Genomic DNA, 17,623 nt, shown 5'->3' on the forward strand with positions numbered 1-17,623 from the left:
CACTTCTACTCAATTAGTCACCCTCATTAAGGACACCTGTCTTAACTAGTCACCTGTATAAAAGACACCTGTCCACAGAATCAATCAATCAAGCAGACTCCAAACTCTCCAACATGGGAAAGACCAAAGAGCTGTCCAAGGATGTCAGAGACAAAATTGTAGACCTGCACAAGGTTGGAATGGGCTACAAAACCATTAGCAAGAAGCTGGGAGAGAAGGTGACAACCGTTGGTGCGATTGTTCGAAAATGGAAGGAGCACAAAATGACCATCACTCGACCTCGCTCTGGGGCTCCATGCAAGATCTCACCTCGTGGGGTGTCAATGGTTCTGAGAAAGGTGAAAAAGCATCCTAGAACTACACGGGAGGAGTTAGTGAATGACCTCAAATTAGCAGGGACCACAGTCACCAAGAAAACCATTGGAAACACATTACACCGCAATGGATTAAAATCCTGCAGGGCTCGCAAGGTCCCCCTGCTCAAGAAGGCACATGTGCAGGCCCGTCTGAAGTTTGCCAATGAACACCTGAATGATTCTGTGAGTGACTGGGAGAAGGTGCTGTGGTCTGATGAGACCAAAATAGAGCTCTTTGGCATTAACTCAACTCGCTGTGTTTGGAGGAAGAAAAATGCTGCCTATGACCCCCAAAACACCATCCCCACCATCAAGCATGGGGGTGGAAACATTTTGCTTTGGGGGTGTTTTTCTGCTAAGGGCACAGGACAACTTAATCGCATTAACGGGAAAATGGACGGAGCCATGTATCGTGAAATCCTGAACGACAACCTCCTTCCCTCTGCCAGGAAACTGAAAATGGGTCATGGATGGGTGTTCCAGCACGACAATGACCCAAAACATACAGCAAAGGCAACAAAGGAGTGGCTCAAGAAGAAGCACATTAAGGTCATGGAGTGGCCTAGTCAGTCTCCGGACCTTAATCCAATAGAAAACCTATGGAGGGAGCTCAAGCTCAGAGTTGCACAGAGACAGCCTCGAAACCTTAGGGATTTAGAGATGATCTGCAAAGAGGAGTGGACCAACATTCCTCCTAAAATGTGTGCAAACTTGGTCATCAATTACAAGAAACGTTTGACCTCTGTACTTGCAAACAAGAGTTTTTCCACTAAGTATTAAGTCTTTTATTGTTAGAGGGTTCAAAAACTTATTTCACTCAATGAAATGCAAATCAGTTGCTATCTTTTATTTAAGGTTATTTTTTCGATTTTCCTTTTGATGTGCTATCTGCCACTGTTAAAATAAACCTACCATTGAAATGATACTGTTCTGAGACTTTTCATTTCTTTGTCATTGGACAAACTTACAAAATCAGTGAGGGGTCAAATAATTATTTCCTCCACTGTACAACAGGTGGATCATATACATCAAAGTACAATCACTTCATTAAACTGGCAGCCGCCAGAAAGGATAAGAGAATAGGCTTAGTAACTGATGCGGCAGAAAATGTCACAATATGCTCTGGCAGTGTTAAGCAATAGCAGAGTGATTGTCAATAGTAATGTCCATAGTTACCCTGACAGCGCTGTTTCATTATCTTTATCAAAGGGTAAGGAGAGAGTCCCCAGGTAGTGCTGCACTGTGTTGTAGTAAAACCGCAGTTTAAATAGCAGTATACACGCTTGTTGAGCCCACGCCGGACACCGTGGGCCGGCCTAATGACGTTAATGACGTCATGCGGCTTCCTGCCGCGGCGCCAATACATCACTTCCGGTCTGCGTACATTGGCAACAGCTCCTGCCAACCATCTACGGCCAGCAATGCCAGCCACAGTATGGGATGCAGGCACCCTCTATCCCAGTGGTAGGACCAGGTACTGCAGCTAAACAACTGTGTTTGCAAACAGATAGGAGAATCATAAGCTGTGAAGCTGCAGAGTGTAGCGGTGTCCAGCTTGTTTGCCAATAACTGTGTCCAGCGGTGGGGGCTCACATAGTCTAAAATACAAAAGAAAAAAGGTATTAAAAAAATAAAAAGGACATTAAAGCACCCTGGGGAACAAAAGTAAATACCGTATATACTCGCATGTATGCCGAATTTTTGAGCACCAAAAATGTGCTCAAAAGTGCCCCCCTCGGCTTCCATGAGAGTCACAAACTTTTACAATCATTTAGACTCACCCGAGTGCAGCGTGCGGTAAACAGAGGTGCGGGCAGCCAGAGTATACATGGCGGCGAGGCATGTCAGACAGCCGGCGACACAGAGCGGGCACCTGGCGGCATGTTTACTTTGCAGGCACCGGGACCCGAGAGGAGGAAGTCCAGCTCTGAGCAAGGAGTCAAGTGGCGCGCCGCTCTGCTCCCCGGGCACCCGGCGGCATGTTGTTTCCTTCTGCACCCGAGTGCAGCGTGCGGTGACCCGGGCACATGGCGGAGAGGCATGGCGGAGAGCCGGCGACACAGAGTGGGCACCTGGCGGCATGTTTTCTTTGCAGGCACGAGAGGAGGAAGTCCAGCGCTGAGCCAGGAGTCACGTGGTGCGCCGCTCTGCAGCCCGGGAGCGCAGCGTGTGATGTCAGCTGACTCATCCCTCTAGTGGTGAGAGAAAAGCAAGGCGAGGCTAAAGAGGGCTCCCACTGCAGTACCAGCGGTAAATATGCTGGTAAAAATGCTGGCAGAGCAAGATTACTGATGGCAGGCAGGAGCTTTTTGAGTAACTCTCAGTATAATCATGAAGTTGCTGTATGCAGGACTTGTACATGTGCTTACTGTTATATTAACAGTGAGCACATGTACAAGTCCTGCATACAGCCAACTTCCAGAATATACTGGTGATTTACTGTATTTATAATAAGCTCTGCCTGCCATCATCCCAGTAACATCCACTGCCTAACATATTATTATTGCTTTACTGTTTTGGAGATAAATGTGGACATGAAGTATAGCCTAAAACTGAAGAGACCTAGGTAGGAGGGTAGCAGCACTGAACAGCACTAAGATGCTTCATCACAGTGTTTGCTTGCTGAAAGCTGTGATCAAACATCTTTTAGCTGTTTGTGCAACTGTGATCTTTACCCTCCTGCCTAGGTCTCCAGTTTTAGGCCATATTTCATGTTCACATTGATCTTTGCAAAGTATGGTACCCAGGGGCATAGCAATAGGGGTTGCAGAGGTTGCGACCGCATCAGGGCCCTTCGACAGAATAGCATACAAATGCTACTGAGCATGTGCAAAGTCATGCAGGTCAGAAATTAACTCCATAATGGCCATCAGCAGCACTAACCTTGCAACCCGAGTTAGCTGCCTGGGTGCTGATGTGCAATCTCCACAAAAAGTTGTCTGACCGAAGCGAGGACCGAGAACACCCTCCCTTAACTACAGTATTAGCTCTCTATTGGTCCTGTGCTCATAATAATCACTTCTATAGATACTTTGAATACCGGTAGTGGTAATCATTAACAAACTGTTCCCCATCCCCTTCTTGCACCTTGACACTGTAGTTGTGGTTTTGTTGCGCCGTATCAATTATGTATAGAGTGCATAGGGGGGCCCCATTGTAAAACTTGCATCAGGGCCCACAGCTCCTTAGCTATGCCACTGACGGTACCAAAGTGCATTTGGAACTTCAGGGTGGTGTTTCACTGGCTATGGAGAGAGGGATAGCCATTACAGTACTAAACACAAAGCTGGCTATGGAGAGGCTGGCTGGCCATGCAATAGGGGAGAAATTGAAATGGTTGCGCATCTAACCAAGATGCACCTGACAGATACTCACTGCATAGGGCTAAAAAGCCTCACAAAGGCACAAGTGTGCTCATTGCAGTGGAACAGGTGCATTAAGAACTAATGCATCTCACAATACAAACAATGGAAGCAATTCCATGCATTACACATTATCCGGGGACCTTACCCTTCTCTTATTGAGAGAGACATCGGTTCCACGCTGCAAAGCATGTTAGCAGAGAGGCTGGCTGGCCAGTATAGTGAGCAAATCTGACTATGGAGAGGGAAGCTGGCCATAACTGAATGCACATCTGGCTCAAGAAGAGGAAGCTTGCCATTGCTTTAGGCTCATCTGGCTATGGAGAAGGGAGAGTGGCCATTATTGTGGGCACATCTGGCTCAAGAAGAGGCTTGCTAGTACTGCGGACTCATCTGGCTATGGAGAGGGAGGCTGGCCATTACTGTGGGCTCATCTGACTATGGAGAGGGAGGCTGGCCATTACTGCGGGTACATCTAGCTATAAGAAGAATGGCTGGCCATTACTACGGGCATATTTGGCTATGGGACGGGGGATTTTATTACTTAGGATGCTCTGGTATACAGTCAAGATTAAGATGGTGGCAGATTACAGTAGTTTTTCCCCCATTATACTGGTATTTTCTTCTTTTCTTTTAGAAATGGATACCGTTAATCTTGCACCAAAACGAAAACGCAGGTCATATGAAGCAGCTTTCAAGCTCAAGGCGGTGGCAAGAGCAGAAGAAAGCAATAACAGTATTGCAAGTAGGGAATTTGGAGTTGATGAAAAACAAGTGAGGGAGTGGCGGAAAATGAAGGCCGAGTTAACAGATTCCAAAAGCTAAGAAATCTCAACGTTGTCCAACAACTCCTTATAAGGCTCTAGAGAGCGAATTGCACAAATGGGTTCTAGAGTGGCAAAATGGTTATTGTGTAACACGCATGGGAATACGGCTACGTGCACTTCAAATGGCAAAGGAAGACAAGTACAAAGTACCAGGCATTGAAAATTTTGCTGCGTCAGCAGGATGGTGTACCCGCTTCATGAATCGGTTTGGCCTATGTTTGCGACAAAGAACAAAGATCTCACAGAAGTTGCCGCAAGACCTTACAGAAAAAGTGACATCTTTCCATTCATTCATTATCAAACAGAGGAAACTTCATAATTATGACCTGGGAGACATCGGGAACATGGATGAAACAGCCATGACTTTTGATCTTCCAAGCAATAGAACAGTGGCAAGTTTGGGAGAAAAAACTATTTTTGTCAGAACCACAGGAAATGAAAAAAATCATTTCACAGTTGTCCTGTCATGTTCGGCTAATGGAACCAAGCTGCGGCCTGTCATCATTTTTAAAAGAAAGACATTGCCTAAAAATGTAAAATTCCCACCGCGAATCACTGTGCGCACCCAAGTTAAAGGTTGGATGGATGAACAAGGAACAAAAAAATGGCTGGAAGAAATTTGGAGTGGACGACCAGGAGCAGCCTTAAAGAAAAAAACATCTTTGCTGGTTTGGGATATGTTCAGGGCCCACATATCTGATGACATCAAAGAACTTGCAAAATCTAGTCAAGTTACTTTAGCTGTTGTTCCAGGCGGACTAACATCTGCATTGCAGCCCCTGGATGTTTCTTTAAACAAACCCTTTAAAGACCATGTGCGCAAGATGTGGCATGAGTGGATGTCATCAGGTCAAGCTCAACTGACAAAAGGTGGAAATCTAATGAAGCCAAGCATAGAACTTATTACACAGTGGGTTCGAGATGCATGGGAAGACATTCCTGAAGAGATGGTGAGACGTGCCTTCCTGAAATGTGGCATAAGCAATGCTTTGGATGGCAGTGAGGACAGTGCTTTATACGAGGATGACAGCAGTGATGGGGATGAAAATGAAGTCAGTGATGAAGACATCTATACAGATGACCCCACACCACTTGCAGATGTGTTCACAGATACAGATGAGGAATCCATTTTTGAAGGATTTTGAACTGTTTTAGCTTGGTTGCTGCTTGTACTTTTGAGTTATTGTTTACTGTATACCATATTGCCTTGGTTGTGCCTATTCTTCGCTAGAGCTAGTTTACTACAGTTGTCGTAGGTTTCTCTAGTCTTTTTAGAGATATTGCAACTTCACCATAGAGTCTTTGAGTCATAGCCTATGGTATAATGAGCCTATACCAGAATTTAGTGCAGTCAGTATTTAGACTCATGTTCTTCTCTTTAAAATAAATATTTTAAAACATACTGTTCTGATGTCTGAATTAATGTAATTTTATTGGCATTTACCATACTTTTGTAATTGAAACTTAGGAGCCACTGCATTACCCCGGCTTATTTGCGAGTCAATCATTTTTTCCAGTTTTTTTAAGGTAAAAGTTGGGGGGGTCGGCTTGTATGCGGGTCTGCTTACATGCGAGTATATACGGTATAAAACCAAGAAATGGCCGGAGAGCAGCTAACATGAGTGTAACAGGGATAAAGTGTGGTGCGGCTTGTCCACACTAGACGAAGAGGGAATGGAGGCCCTCCAGCATCCAGACACACATCAGGGAAATAAAGCACAGGGGCCAACGGTGGAAATGGGTCCCAAATTACAAAAGCACTGGAAGACAAATAAAAAGCAGTGGGACATATCAGAACCTAGTGGTGGTGGGCTGGAAATGAATGATTTAACGGCTGAAAAGGGCCAGGCTAACGTCCTCATTCATGCCTAGGGGGACTTTGCTCTTGAGTTTATAAATTCAAAAAAGCTCCTTCTGTAGGAGTTTGAGTTCCAGGTCCCCACCCCTGTACGATGGGCTCACCAGTTCTAACACCCTAAATCTCAGCTGGGATACACTGTGACCTGCCTCCAAGAAGTGTTACGCAACCGGTGAAATCAAATTGACACATCTAATATTGCTTCGATGCTCACTAATGAGAGTTCGAATGTCTCTTGTGGTTTGTCCCACATAGACTTTGCCACAAGGACAATTCAAGCAATACACAACATTTTTAGAGGAGCAGTTGGCAAAATCATCTAGTGGTATGGCTTTGCCAGTTTGTGGATGGGGAAACGATGGTCCCCGTCTAACGAAACCACACTGGACACAATGTCCGCAAGGGAACATGCCTTTTGGTCGTGAAAAAATTCAAAGCCAATTACCTTCACTTGTGCTTGGATTTTTGGTGCTTCTAGCGTGCACCAGAAAGTCATGAATGCTCTTAGAACGCCTGAAGGCGCAGATAGGTTGCACTTGAAACACTTGGGCTGTAGTTGGGTCAGTATTCAGTATATGCCAGTGTTGGTGGATGTTCCTTTGAGCCTGTAGAGATAGAGGAGAGTAGGTTAAAACAATGGGAATACGGTTATGTGGTCTGTTGGGTCTGTGTGCTAGTAGTTGGCTCTGATCTTTAGCAGCTGCACGTGAGAGGGCCCTATTGAGGAGGCTAGTCTTGTATCCATGTTCTCTAAAGTGGTTAAACATCACCCCGGCCTCCCTAAAGAAGGCCTCATCGGTTGAGGAAATCAGTCTAAGACGTAGAAATTGACTGTAGGGAAGTCCCTTCTTAAAGAGAATCTGTATTGTTAAAATCGCACAAAACTAAACATACCAGTGCGTTAGGAGACATCTCCTATTACCCTCTGTCACAATTTCGCCGCTCCTCGCCGCATTAAAAGTGGTTAAAAACAGTTTTAAAAAGTTTGTTTATAAACAAACAAAATGGCCACCAAAACAGGAAGTAGGTTGATGTACAGTATGTCCACACAAAGAAAATACATCCATACACAAGCAGGCTGTATACAGTCTTCCTTTTTAATCTCAAGAGATCATTTGTGTGTTTCTTTCCCCCTGCAGCTATCTTCCACTGAAGTGTCAGGCTGTTTCTTCCTGCAGAGTGCAGACAGCTGTGCGTGTATGTAATTCCTCAGTATGTGAAAGCCCAGCCAGCTCAGAGGATGATTTATCCAGCTTGTAAAAGATAAGAGAGAAGAGAGAAGCTGCCCTAATCTAAATAATACACAGGCAGTGTGCAGAGAAGGGCCTGGAGGGGGGAGATGCATCACAGAACCACAACACTGAAGAACTTGGCAGACACAGGCTGACAAGTCTGACAAGAGAGAGATAAGTTGTTTTATTACAGAGATGGTGATAGTAGAACGTGCTGCAGTATGCCAGAACACATTAGAATAGCTTTTGGAACTTGTAGGATGATAAAAAACAGGATGCAATTTTTGTTACGGAGTCTCTTTAAGGCGTTTGGGGTGGTAACTCTTTGCTGAAAAGTAAGTATTCTTATCAGTCGGCTTACGGTAGGGGGCAGTTCTTATCTTACCCTTACGTCCAAAAAGTGTACTTTGCTGGTACTGTACTCAAGGCTGAAGAAGATCGTGGGGAAGCATTGATCCAGATCCTCCTTAAAGGAGAGTAATTGGGATTCTGAGCCTGTCCAGATAAAGAGGATATCATCTATGTACCTCAGCCAGCACAATGTCTGGCTGAGGTACAGGGGGTGAGTATAGACAAAGCTCTCCTCAAAAAACTCCATGAATAGATTTGCGCATTCCGGAGCGACATTGCTCCCCATTGCAATGCCTTGTAGATGTTGGTAGAATGTACCCTCAAAAGTGAAGTAACTACGCTTCAGAACCAGACTCAATAGGGCCAGGAGAAAATCAGATAAAGTCGGTTGTATGGATAGCTTATCAAAATTCTGTTGGATTACCTCAATTCCTGTGTTATGTGGAATGGATGTATACAAGCTGGTGACATCCATGGTGCAGAGGAATACTGGAGACGGAAAGAACCCAAAGCCTGATAGTTTAGAAAGGACGTCTGTGGTGTCCAAGAGTAAGGACGTTAGCCTGGCCCCTTTCACCCGTTAAATCATTCATTTCCAGCCCACCACCGCTAGGTTCTGATATATCCCACTGCTTCTTATTTGGTTTCCAGTGCTTTTGAAATTTGGGACCCATTTCCACCGTTGGCCCCTGTGCTTTATTTCCCTGATGTGTGTCTGGATGCTGGATGGCCTTCATTCCCTCTTCGTCTAGTGTGGACAAGCCGCACCACATTTTATCCTCATGTTAGCTGCTCCCTGGCCATTTCTTGGTTTTATATTTACTTTTGTTCTCCAGGGTGCTTTAATGTCCTTTTCATTTTTTTAATACCTTTCTTCTTTTGTATTTTAGACTATGTGAGCCCCCACCGCTGGACACAGGTTTTGGCAAACAAGCTGGACACCGCTACACTCTGCAGCTTCACAGCTTATGATTCACCTTCTCCTATCTGTTTGCGCACACAGTTGTTTAGCTGCAGTACCTGGTCCGACCACTGGGATGGAGGACGCCTGCATCCCATACTGTGGCTGGCGTTGCTGGCCGCAGATGGTTGGCAGGAGCTGTTCTCAATGTATGCAGACCGGAAGTGATGTATTGGCGCCGCGGCAGGAAGCCGCGCGACGTCATTAACGTCATTGGGCCGGCCCACGGTGTCCGGCGTGGGCTCAACAAGCGTGTATACTGCTATTTATATTGCGTTTTTACTACAGCACACTGCAGCACTACCTGGGGACTCTCTCCTTACCGTTTGATAAAGATAATGAAACAGCGCTGTCAGGGTAACTATGGACATTACTATTGACAATCACTCTGCTATTGCTTAACACTGCCAGAGCATATTGTGACATTTTCTGCCGCATCAGTCACGCTTAGCCCATTCTCTTATTCTTTCTGGCGGCTGCCAGTTTAATGAAGTGATTGTACTTTGATGTATATGAGCCACCTGTTGTATATGTTCATGTTGTTCAGCTTTGTATATTCATTGTGACCATTTTTTGGGCTTCACTTCGCTGTATATAGCCCATTGTTTGCATTTTGTGACATTTTTTGATTCCTTATTTCAATACAATACGTTTAAGCAACGCAACAGCCTGGTGTGCCAGTCATTGTTTGTATATATAGTACTTTGTAAGACCTCGTGCAGGTCTGGTTTACCGACTGATAGCACCCTTTTGCAATCAGTTTTCACTTGCTCCTCTGTAAAGGTGTGCATACCTATATTCATTTAATGTACCTCTTGAAGCACATCAAGAGAATTTCAAGTGTGTGCAAAGCAGTAATCAAAGCAAAAGGTGGCTACTTTGAAGAACCCAGAATATGACATATTTTCAGTTGTTTCACACTTTTTGGTTATGTACTATACTTCCACATGTGTTAATTCATAGTTTGGATGCCTTCAGTGTGATTCTACAATGTTCATAGTCATGAAAATAAAGAAAACTCTTTGAATGAGAGTGTCCTAACTGTTGGTCTGTACTGTGTGTGTGTATGTATATATATATATATATATATATATATATATATATATATATATATATATATATATATATATATATATGGGTCGAGTGCTGTATGAACGCGGGTGGACCAAGTCCACCTACTTTTATTAGAGGGTGGACGTCGTCCACCCTAGCGCTCGCCCCAGCTCGCTCTGCCGCCGTTAGATTTAAAAATATTTACCGGCCACTCACTCACCAAGCCCTGAGGCTTCCTGTATCTGGAGCGCAGAGCTGCCGGCGCACCGCACATTCCATTTGCTGGTCCTGCTGGGTGCGGTCTGCGCATGACGTCACGATTGACGTCATACGCATGCACATAGCGGCGCAGGAGGACGCAAGCTCCATGGCCTGCAGTTGCAGCCAGGCTTAACCAGGAATCCTAGCAGTGGCAGGATTCATTTAAATAAGGAAGACACTCAGGTGGGTTTAGAATTATTTTAGGTGAGAGACTAGCGAGCAGAGTTTAAGTAGGGCCCTGAGGGTGTGCATAAATATAATACTGTCTTGAGTATCACTAAAATTCAATGTATAACGAGTATTAATGCACATTTGCATGGTGGTGGGGGGGTGGGGGAGACCTCATGCTTCATGCCAGCAGCAGGCAAGAATATTTAATATTCTATAATATATATAATACTGTATTACAGGCAATAATATTTCATATTCTATAATATATATAAATTATATATAATATAGAATATTAAATATTCTTGCCTGCTTCTGGCATGAAGCATGAGGTCTCCCACACCCCCCACCACCATGCAAATGTGCAGACCCTGACCCTTAGTCAGATCACTGACTCACTTTGATATAGTCTATATAGTTTCAAATTCATACTGTTCAAAATGATTTTGAAACTAGTTGAACTGTTCAAATCATGAAATGCAGTCCCGGGCTGGTGATGATAACTTAAAGTGAACCAGAGATGAAAAAAAAAAAGCTTTATACATTCCCATGGACACGGATCACTCCCAGACGGCCGTCCTCCGCTGCCCGCAGCTCCGATATCAGGTTTTGTTACTTCCTCCAGTCTGTACAAGAGGAAGTGCGTGCAATGGAGGACGTAACAGCACCCGATATCGGAGCAGCGGAGAATGGCGGCGTGGGAGCGATCCGTGCCCATGGGACTGGAGGACTGCTTTTATGGAAGCAGACATATTGTTAACATCCTGTGCTTTCAAATGAGCTTATCTGCCATGGCAGTCATTTGACACGGAGAGATCAAATTACAACTAGTGATTTGACACAAATGAAAGGAAATTGAACAGGCTAAACTATCTAAATACATATTTCTCTATGTTTCCCTTGTGTCCTGTGCAAGAGTTCAGGTCCACTTTAATGTTTCTGAATCATTAAAGGGGAACTGAAGTGAGAGGAATATGGAAGCTGCCATATTTATTTCCTTTTAACCAATACCAGTTGCCCGGCAGACCTGTTGGTCTTTTTGGCTACAGTAGTGTCTGAATCACACCAGAAACAAGCATGCAGCTAATTTTGTCAGATCTGACAATAAAGTCAGAAACACCTGATCTGCTGCATGCTTGTTCAGGGCTATGGCTAAAAGTACTAGAGGCAGCAGATTAGCAGAGCTGCCAGGCAAATGGTATTGCTTAACCACTTGAGGACCACAGTCTTTTCGCCCCTTAAGGACCAGAGCCTTTTTCTCCATTCAGACCACTGCAGGTTTCACGGTTTATTGCTCGGTCATACAACCTATCACCTAAATGAATTTTACCTCCTTTTCTTGTCACTAATACAGCTTTCTTTTGGTGCTATTTGATTGCTGCTGCGAGTTTTACTTTTTATTATATTCATTAAAAAACATGAATTTTGTCAAAAAAAGACTTTTTTAACTTTGTGCTGACATTTTTCAAATAAAGTAAAATTTCCTATACATTTGAGCGCGAAAGTTGTTCTGCTACATGTCTTTGATTAAAAAAAAACATTCAGTGTATATTTATTGGATTGGGTAAAAGTTATAGCGTTTACAAACTATGGTGCCAAAAGTGAATTTTCCCATCTTAAAGCATCTCTGACTTTTCTGAGCACCTGTCAGGTTTCATGAGGTGCTAAAATTCCAGGATAGTATAAATACCCCCCAAATGACCCCATTTTGGAAAGACATCCCAAAGTATTCACAAAGAGGCATGGTGAGTTCATAGAAGATTTAATTTTTTGTCACAAGTTAGCGAAAAATTACACTTTGTGGGAAAGAAAATAAATTTCCATTTCTGCTAACTTGTGACAAAAAAAAAAAATGAAATCTGCCACGGACTCACCATGCCCTCTCTGAATACCTTGAAGTGTCTACTTTCCAAAATGGGGTCATTTGTGGGGTGTATTTACTGTCCTGGCATTTTGGGGGGTGCTAAATTGTAAGCACCCCTGTAAAGCCTAAAGGTGCTCATTGGACGTTGGGCCCCTTAGCGCACCTAGGCTGCAAAAAGGGGTCACACATGTGGTATTGCCATACTCAGGAGAAGTAGTATAATGTGTTTTGGGGTGTATTTTTACACATACCCTTGCTGGGTGGGAGAAATATCTCTGTAAATAACAATCTTTTGATTTTTTTTTTACACACAATTGTCCATTTACAGAGATATTTCTCCCACCCAGCATGGGTATGTGTAAAAATACACCCCAAAACACATTATACTACTTCTCCTGAGTACGGCGATACCACGTGTGGCACTTTTTTGCACCCTAACTGCGCTAAGGGGCCCAAAGTCCAATGAGTACCTTTAGGATTTCACAGGTCATTTTGAGAAATTTCGTTTCAAGACTACTCCTCACGGTTTAGGGCCCCTAAAATGCCAGGACAGTATAGGAACCCCACAAATGACCCCATTTTAGAAAGAAGACACCCCAAGGTATTCCGTTAGTAGTATGGGGAGTTCATAGAAGATTTTATTTTTTGTCACAAGTTAGCGGAAAATGACACTTTGTGAAAAAAAAACAAATAAAAATCAATTTCCGCTAACTTGTGACAAGAAATACAATTTTCTATGAACTCACTAACGGAATACCTTGGGGTGTCTTCTTTCTAAAATGGGGATCATTTGTGGGGTTCCTATACTGTCCTGGCATTTTAGGGGCCCTAAACCGTGAGGAGTAGTCTTGAAAGGAAATTTCTCAAAATGACCTGTGAAATCCTAAAGGTACTCATTGGACTTTGGGCCCCTTAGCGCAGTTAGGGTGCAAAAAAGTGCCACACATGTGGTATCGCCGCACTCGGGAGAAGTAGTTTAATGTGTTTTGGGGTGTATTTTTACACATACCCATGCTGGGTGGGAGAAATCTCTCTGCAAATGGACAATTGTGTGTAAAAAAATAAAAAAAATGTCATTTACAGAGATATTTCTCCCACCCAGCATGGGTATATGTAAAAATACACCACAAAACACATTATACTACTTCTACTGAGTACGGCAATACCACATGTGTGGCACTTTTCTGCACCCTAACTGTGCTAAGGGGCCCAAAGTCCAATGAGCACCTTCAGGCTTTACAGGGGTGCTTACAATTTAGCACCCCCCCCCCCACACACACACACACACACACACACACACTTGCCAGGACAGTTAACAAACCCAACAAATGACCCCATTTTGGAAAGAATACACGCTAAGGTATTCCATGAGGGCCATGGTGAGTTCATAGAAAATTTTATTTTTTGTCACAAGTTAGCAGAAAATGACATTTTGTGAAAAAACAAAACAAAACCACAATTTCTGCTAACTTGTGACAAAAAATAAAATATTTTTTGAACTCACCATGCACCTCACGGAATACTTTGGGGTGTCCTCTTACCAAAATGGTATCATTCGTGGGGTCTGCCCTGGCATTTTAGGGTGTAAATCTCTGCAATCATTACATGTATGGCCAGTATTAGGAGTTTCTGCTATACTCCTTATATTGGGCATAAGGGTAATGCACTCTGGGCTGAAAGGAAAAATGAACATCAAACAATCAATCAATCAATGTGGATGAATAAATATCTGCCAAAAAAAATTGAAAAAAAAAGAGGGGAAGGCGTCTGCCAGGACATAGGAGCTGCCGCCCCAAAAATCCAAACCCACCAGCTCGTATGCCCTGGCAAACCCGATTTATCCATTCACACCGATCGATGTGGATGAACAAATCATTGCCAGAGTTATTTTTTGATACAAAGTGCTTGCCAAAGCATATGAAACCCCAACACCGCTCCTCGGCCCATATGCCTCGGCAAACGTATCTTTTTGACTGCGGAGGAGAACTCTCGTCCTGCAGCGCTGCATGCACCGATTTTGTGTAACCTGACAGAAGCACAATGCTTCTGTCAGGATGCACCATCAGTGCTGCAGCTGATTGGTCGATCTGGATAGAAAAAAAGAGAGAAGAAAAAAGACAAAACAATACAAAAAGGAGGGGAAGGCGTCTGCCAGGACATAGGAGCTGCCGCCCCAAAAATCCAAACCCACCAGCTCGTATGCCCTGGCAAACCTGATTTATCCATTCACACCGATCGATGTGGATGAACAAATCATTGCCAGAGTTCTTTTTTGATACAAAGTGCTTGCCAAAGCGTATGAACACCACTCCTCAGCCCATATGCCTCGGCAAACGCATCTTTTTGACCGCGAAGGAGAAATCTCGTCCTGGTTAGTCGTTCGCTCGGTCCACCTGGAAGGTTAATGGATGGAAAAAGAGAAAAAAAATACAAAAAAAACCCCAAAAACAAGCAAGCAGCAAAGCAATTACTTCATTAACATTAATAAACTTTGAACTTTTTTAATCGAACTAAACATTAACTTTTTTGCTTACCTGTTTTTTGGGGTTTTTTTGTTTTGTTTTTTTAACTTACCTCCCAAGGACAAACCTCTCCTCCCCCATGGGACAATGTGCGAAGTGCAAATCACACAGAGTTGTGGCGAAGTACATTACGCAATTTGTCCCAAGTGAAAGGAGAGGTTTCTGGCAGTCCTGTGTATTAGGGTCTCTGGAAACCCGATGTTTGGTTTCACACTGCATATTCACATATCCGGTGGGTCGAGCCCGCCGCACCGTATCGTCCAAAACAGACCTTCAGGCAATACCACAAGAGTAGCATTCGGCCTGGTAATGAACTGCGTCGCCATAGACTAACATGACTTCCGGGCCGATCGATATTGCCACAGAAGCCACGCAGTAACGTAGGCATGCACTAGCGTTAAGTCAAGCACTTCCGGCGTAGGGGGGGACCGCAAAGTGTGACTTTTGCTAGGCATTTTGCCCTAACGCATCGCAGCAGTGTGAAATAGCACTGAGAGACCCTTGTGTGCCTACCGCTGTGTGTGGAGTTCCCTACTCTGTAATAGTGTTTCTGCTCGTGGTACCTCTCAAAACACTCCCCTAGGCATAGGCCAGGCTGGCCAGGACAGGTGGGACAATAAACAGTGGTGTCACGCCTTATTCCAGCCCTGCTGCAGACACGACAATGTTTTTTTCGGATTTGGTGACCTGGGGTACTCGGAATTGGATAGGCGTAATGCCTTCCATGCAGCCGGCTAGTTGCATCTTGGGGTTGGGCCACGCCACCTCCTGGATACAGGAGTTCCATCACGATCTTTTTATTAAATTGAATAAACAATCCAGTTCTCCCAGCCTTACTGTAGAGAACAAAGCTGTTGTAAATTGCCAATTGAATGAGGTAAAAAGACACTTTTTTATACCAGCGTCTTGTTTTTCGGGCAACCAGTGGTGCTCAAATACCCCTTTTTAAAATTCGAATTTGGTCGAATTCGAATAGTAAATTATTCGAGGTCAGTCGAATATTCGAGTCGAATAATTTTTACTATTCGATTCGACCTCGGACTTCGAGCTCACTATTCGAGTCGGTATTCGAGCTCATTATTCGAGCTGACTATTCGAATTGGCCTTAAATAGCTTCCAACACTGGTTTTGAGGGTGAATGATGCAAGAAACATCTTTTTTTTCAAGTAACAACAGCAAGTGATTATGTGGGGATGTTCCTTTAAAAAAAAAGGTGGAAAGAGAAGTTGTGTCCAGAATTTTGTTCAGTACTGTATATACTTCTTCTTCTTCTTCTTCATCTTCTATATCTTCTTCTTCTTCTTCATCTTCTTCTATATCTTCTTCTTCTATATTGTCTTATTCTTCATCTTCTTCATCTTCTTCTTCTTCTTCATCTTCTTCTTCATCTTCTTCATCTTCTTCATCATCATCTTCTTCTTCTTCATCCTCTTCTTCTTCTTCATCTTCTTCATCATCATCTTCTTCATCTTCTTCTTCTTCATCTTCTTCTTCTTCATCTTCTTCTTCTTCATCTTCTTCATCTTCTTCTTCATCTTCTTCATCTTCTTCTTCATCTTCTTCATCTTCTCCATCTTCATCTTCTTCATCTTCTTCTTCTTCTTCATCTTCTTCTTCTTCTCCTTCTTCTTCTTCTTCTTCTCCTTCTTTTTCTATATCGTCTTCTTCTTCTTCACTTATTTCTCTTTTCAATTTTTTTTTTAAAGAAATGCAGCTATTTTTGAGCGTAACAAATAGCTGGTGGCGCACGCATGTTGGAAGCGCCATTGTATGTGCTCCCTGGCAGTGGAAACACACAGACAGCAGGAGGTAAATTCAGCAGCAGGAGGAGGAGGATGAGTGTGTGGCAGCAGGCAGTCAATGAGGCAGGCAGCGTGACATAATAGCCCTGGTACCTAGCGGTGATACCAGGGCTGTAAATAAACACAGCAGGCAGGAGGTCCCAGACAGCGGTCGTGCAGCCCACATCGTGTCCAATACACAACTGGGACAACACAGTTTTCAACCCGGGCACGTTTGAAAAATTAAACCTTTTTTTTTTTTATGTTTTTTTGGTTTTGTTTGTAAAACAAATTACACAGATATATAGCTATTTTTTGATGTAATAGCTGGTGGCAGAGAATGTAATTCTGTGTACCCTGGCAGTGGGAAACACAGACAGACAGCAGCAGCAGCAGGAGGAATGGAGGAGTAGTGTGAGTGTGGCAGCAGGCAGGCAGCGTGACATAATAGCCCTGGTACCTAGCGGATGATACCAGGGCTGTAAATAAACACAACAGGAGGTCCCAGACAGCGGTCGTGCAGCCCACATCGTGTCCAATACACAACTGGGACAACACAGTTTTCAACCCGGGCACCCCAGAAAAATTAAACCTTTTTTTTTTTTTATGGTTTTGTAGTTTTGGTTTTACAACCAATTACACAGATATAGCTATTTTTTGACGTAATAGCTGGTGGCAGAGTGGCAGCAGAATGTAAATCTGTGTACCCTGGCAGTGGGAAACACAGACAGACAGCAGAAGGGCAGTACACAGCAGCCCACTGTAGTTGTAAAATGTGTGGCTGCAGGCGACGTAATAGTCAAAGTGAACCAGGCTGGCTTAGTGAGCAGGAGGTGGTAAAGGGTGGTAAGGCACATTAACGATGGTTCTAAGTTCCGGCAGCCAGTTCATGTCCCCCTCTCGCCGACAACAGGGGCCAGGAACTCGCCTTCCACCCACGCCTGGTTCATCTTGAGAAACGTCAGTCTGTCCACAGACTTGTGAGACAGACGTGAGCGTTTCTCGGTGACCACGCCACCAGCTGCAT

The 17,623-nt window shown here is 43.9% G+C and overlaps 1 protein-coding gene across 1 annotated transcript in view; it reads left to right on the forward strand.

Moving 5' to 3' along the window:
• The window catches only part of LOC137514739 (hepatoma-derived growth factor-related protein 2-like), a 659,630-nt gene extending 650,032 nt beyond the window's left edge, over window positions 1-9,598 (forward strand). Inside the window, exon 13 of the mRNA XM_068234235.1 lies at window positions 8,877-9,598. Coding sequence (XP_068090336.1) covers window positions 8,877-8,958 — 82 coding nt within the window. The 3' untranslated portion in view covers window positions 8,959-9,598. The remainder of the gene's footprint in view (window positions 1-8,876) is intronic.
• The last annotated feature ends 8,025 nt before the right edge of the window (window positions 9,599-17,623 follow it).

This window comes from Hyperolius riggenbachi, chromosome 1 (genome assembly GCF_040937935.1).
Source record: "Hyperolius riggenbachi isolate aHypRig1 chromosome 1, aHypRig1.pri, whole genome shotgun sequence".
NCBI classification, from domain to species: Eukaryota; Metazoa; Chordata; class Amphibia; order Anura; family Hyperoliidae; genus Hyperolius; species Hyperolius riggenbachi.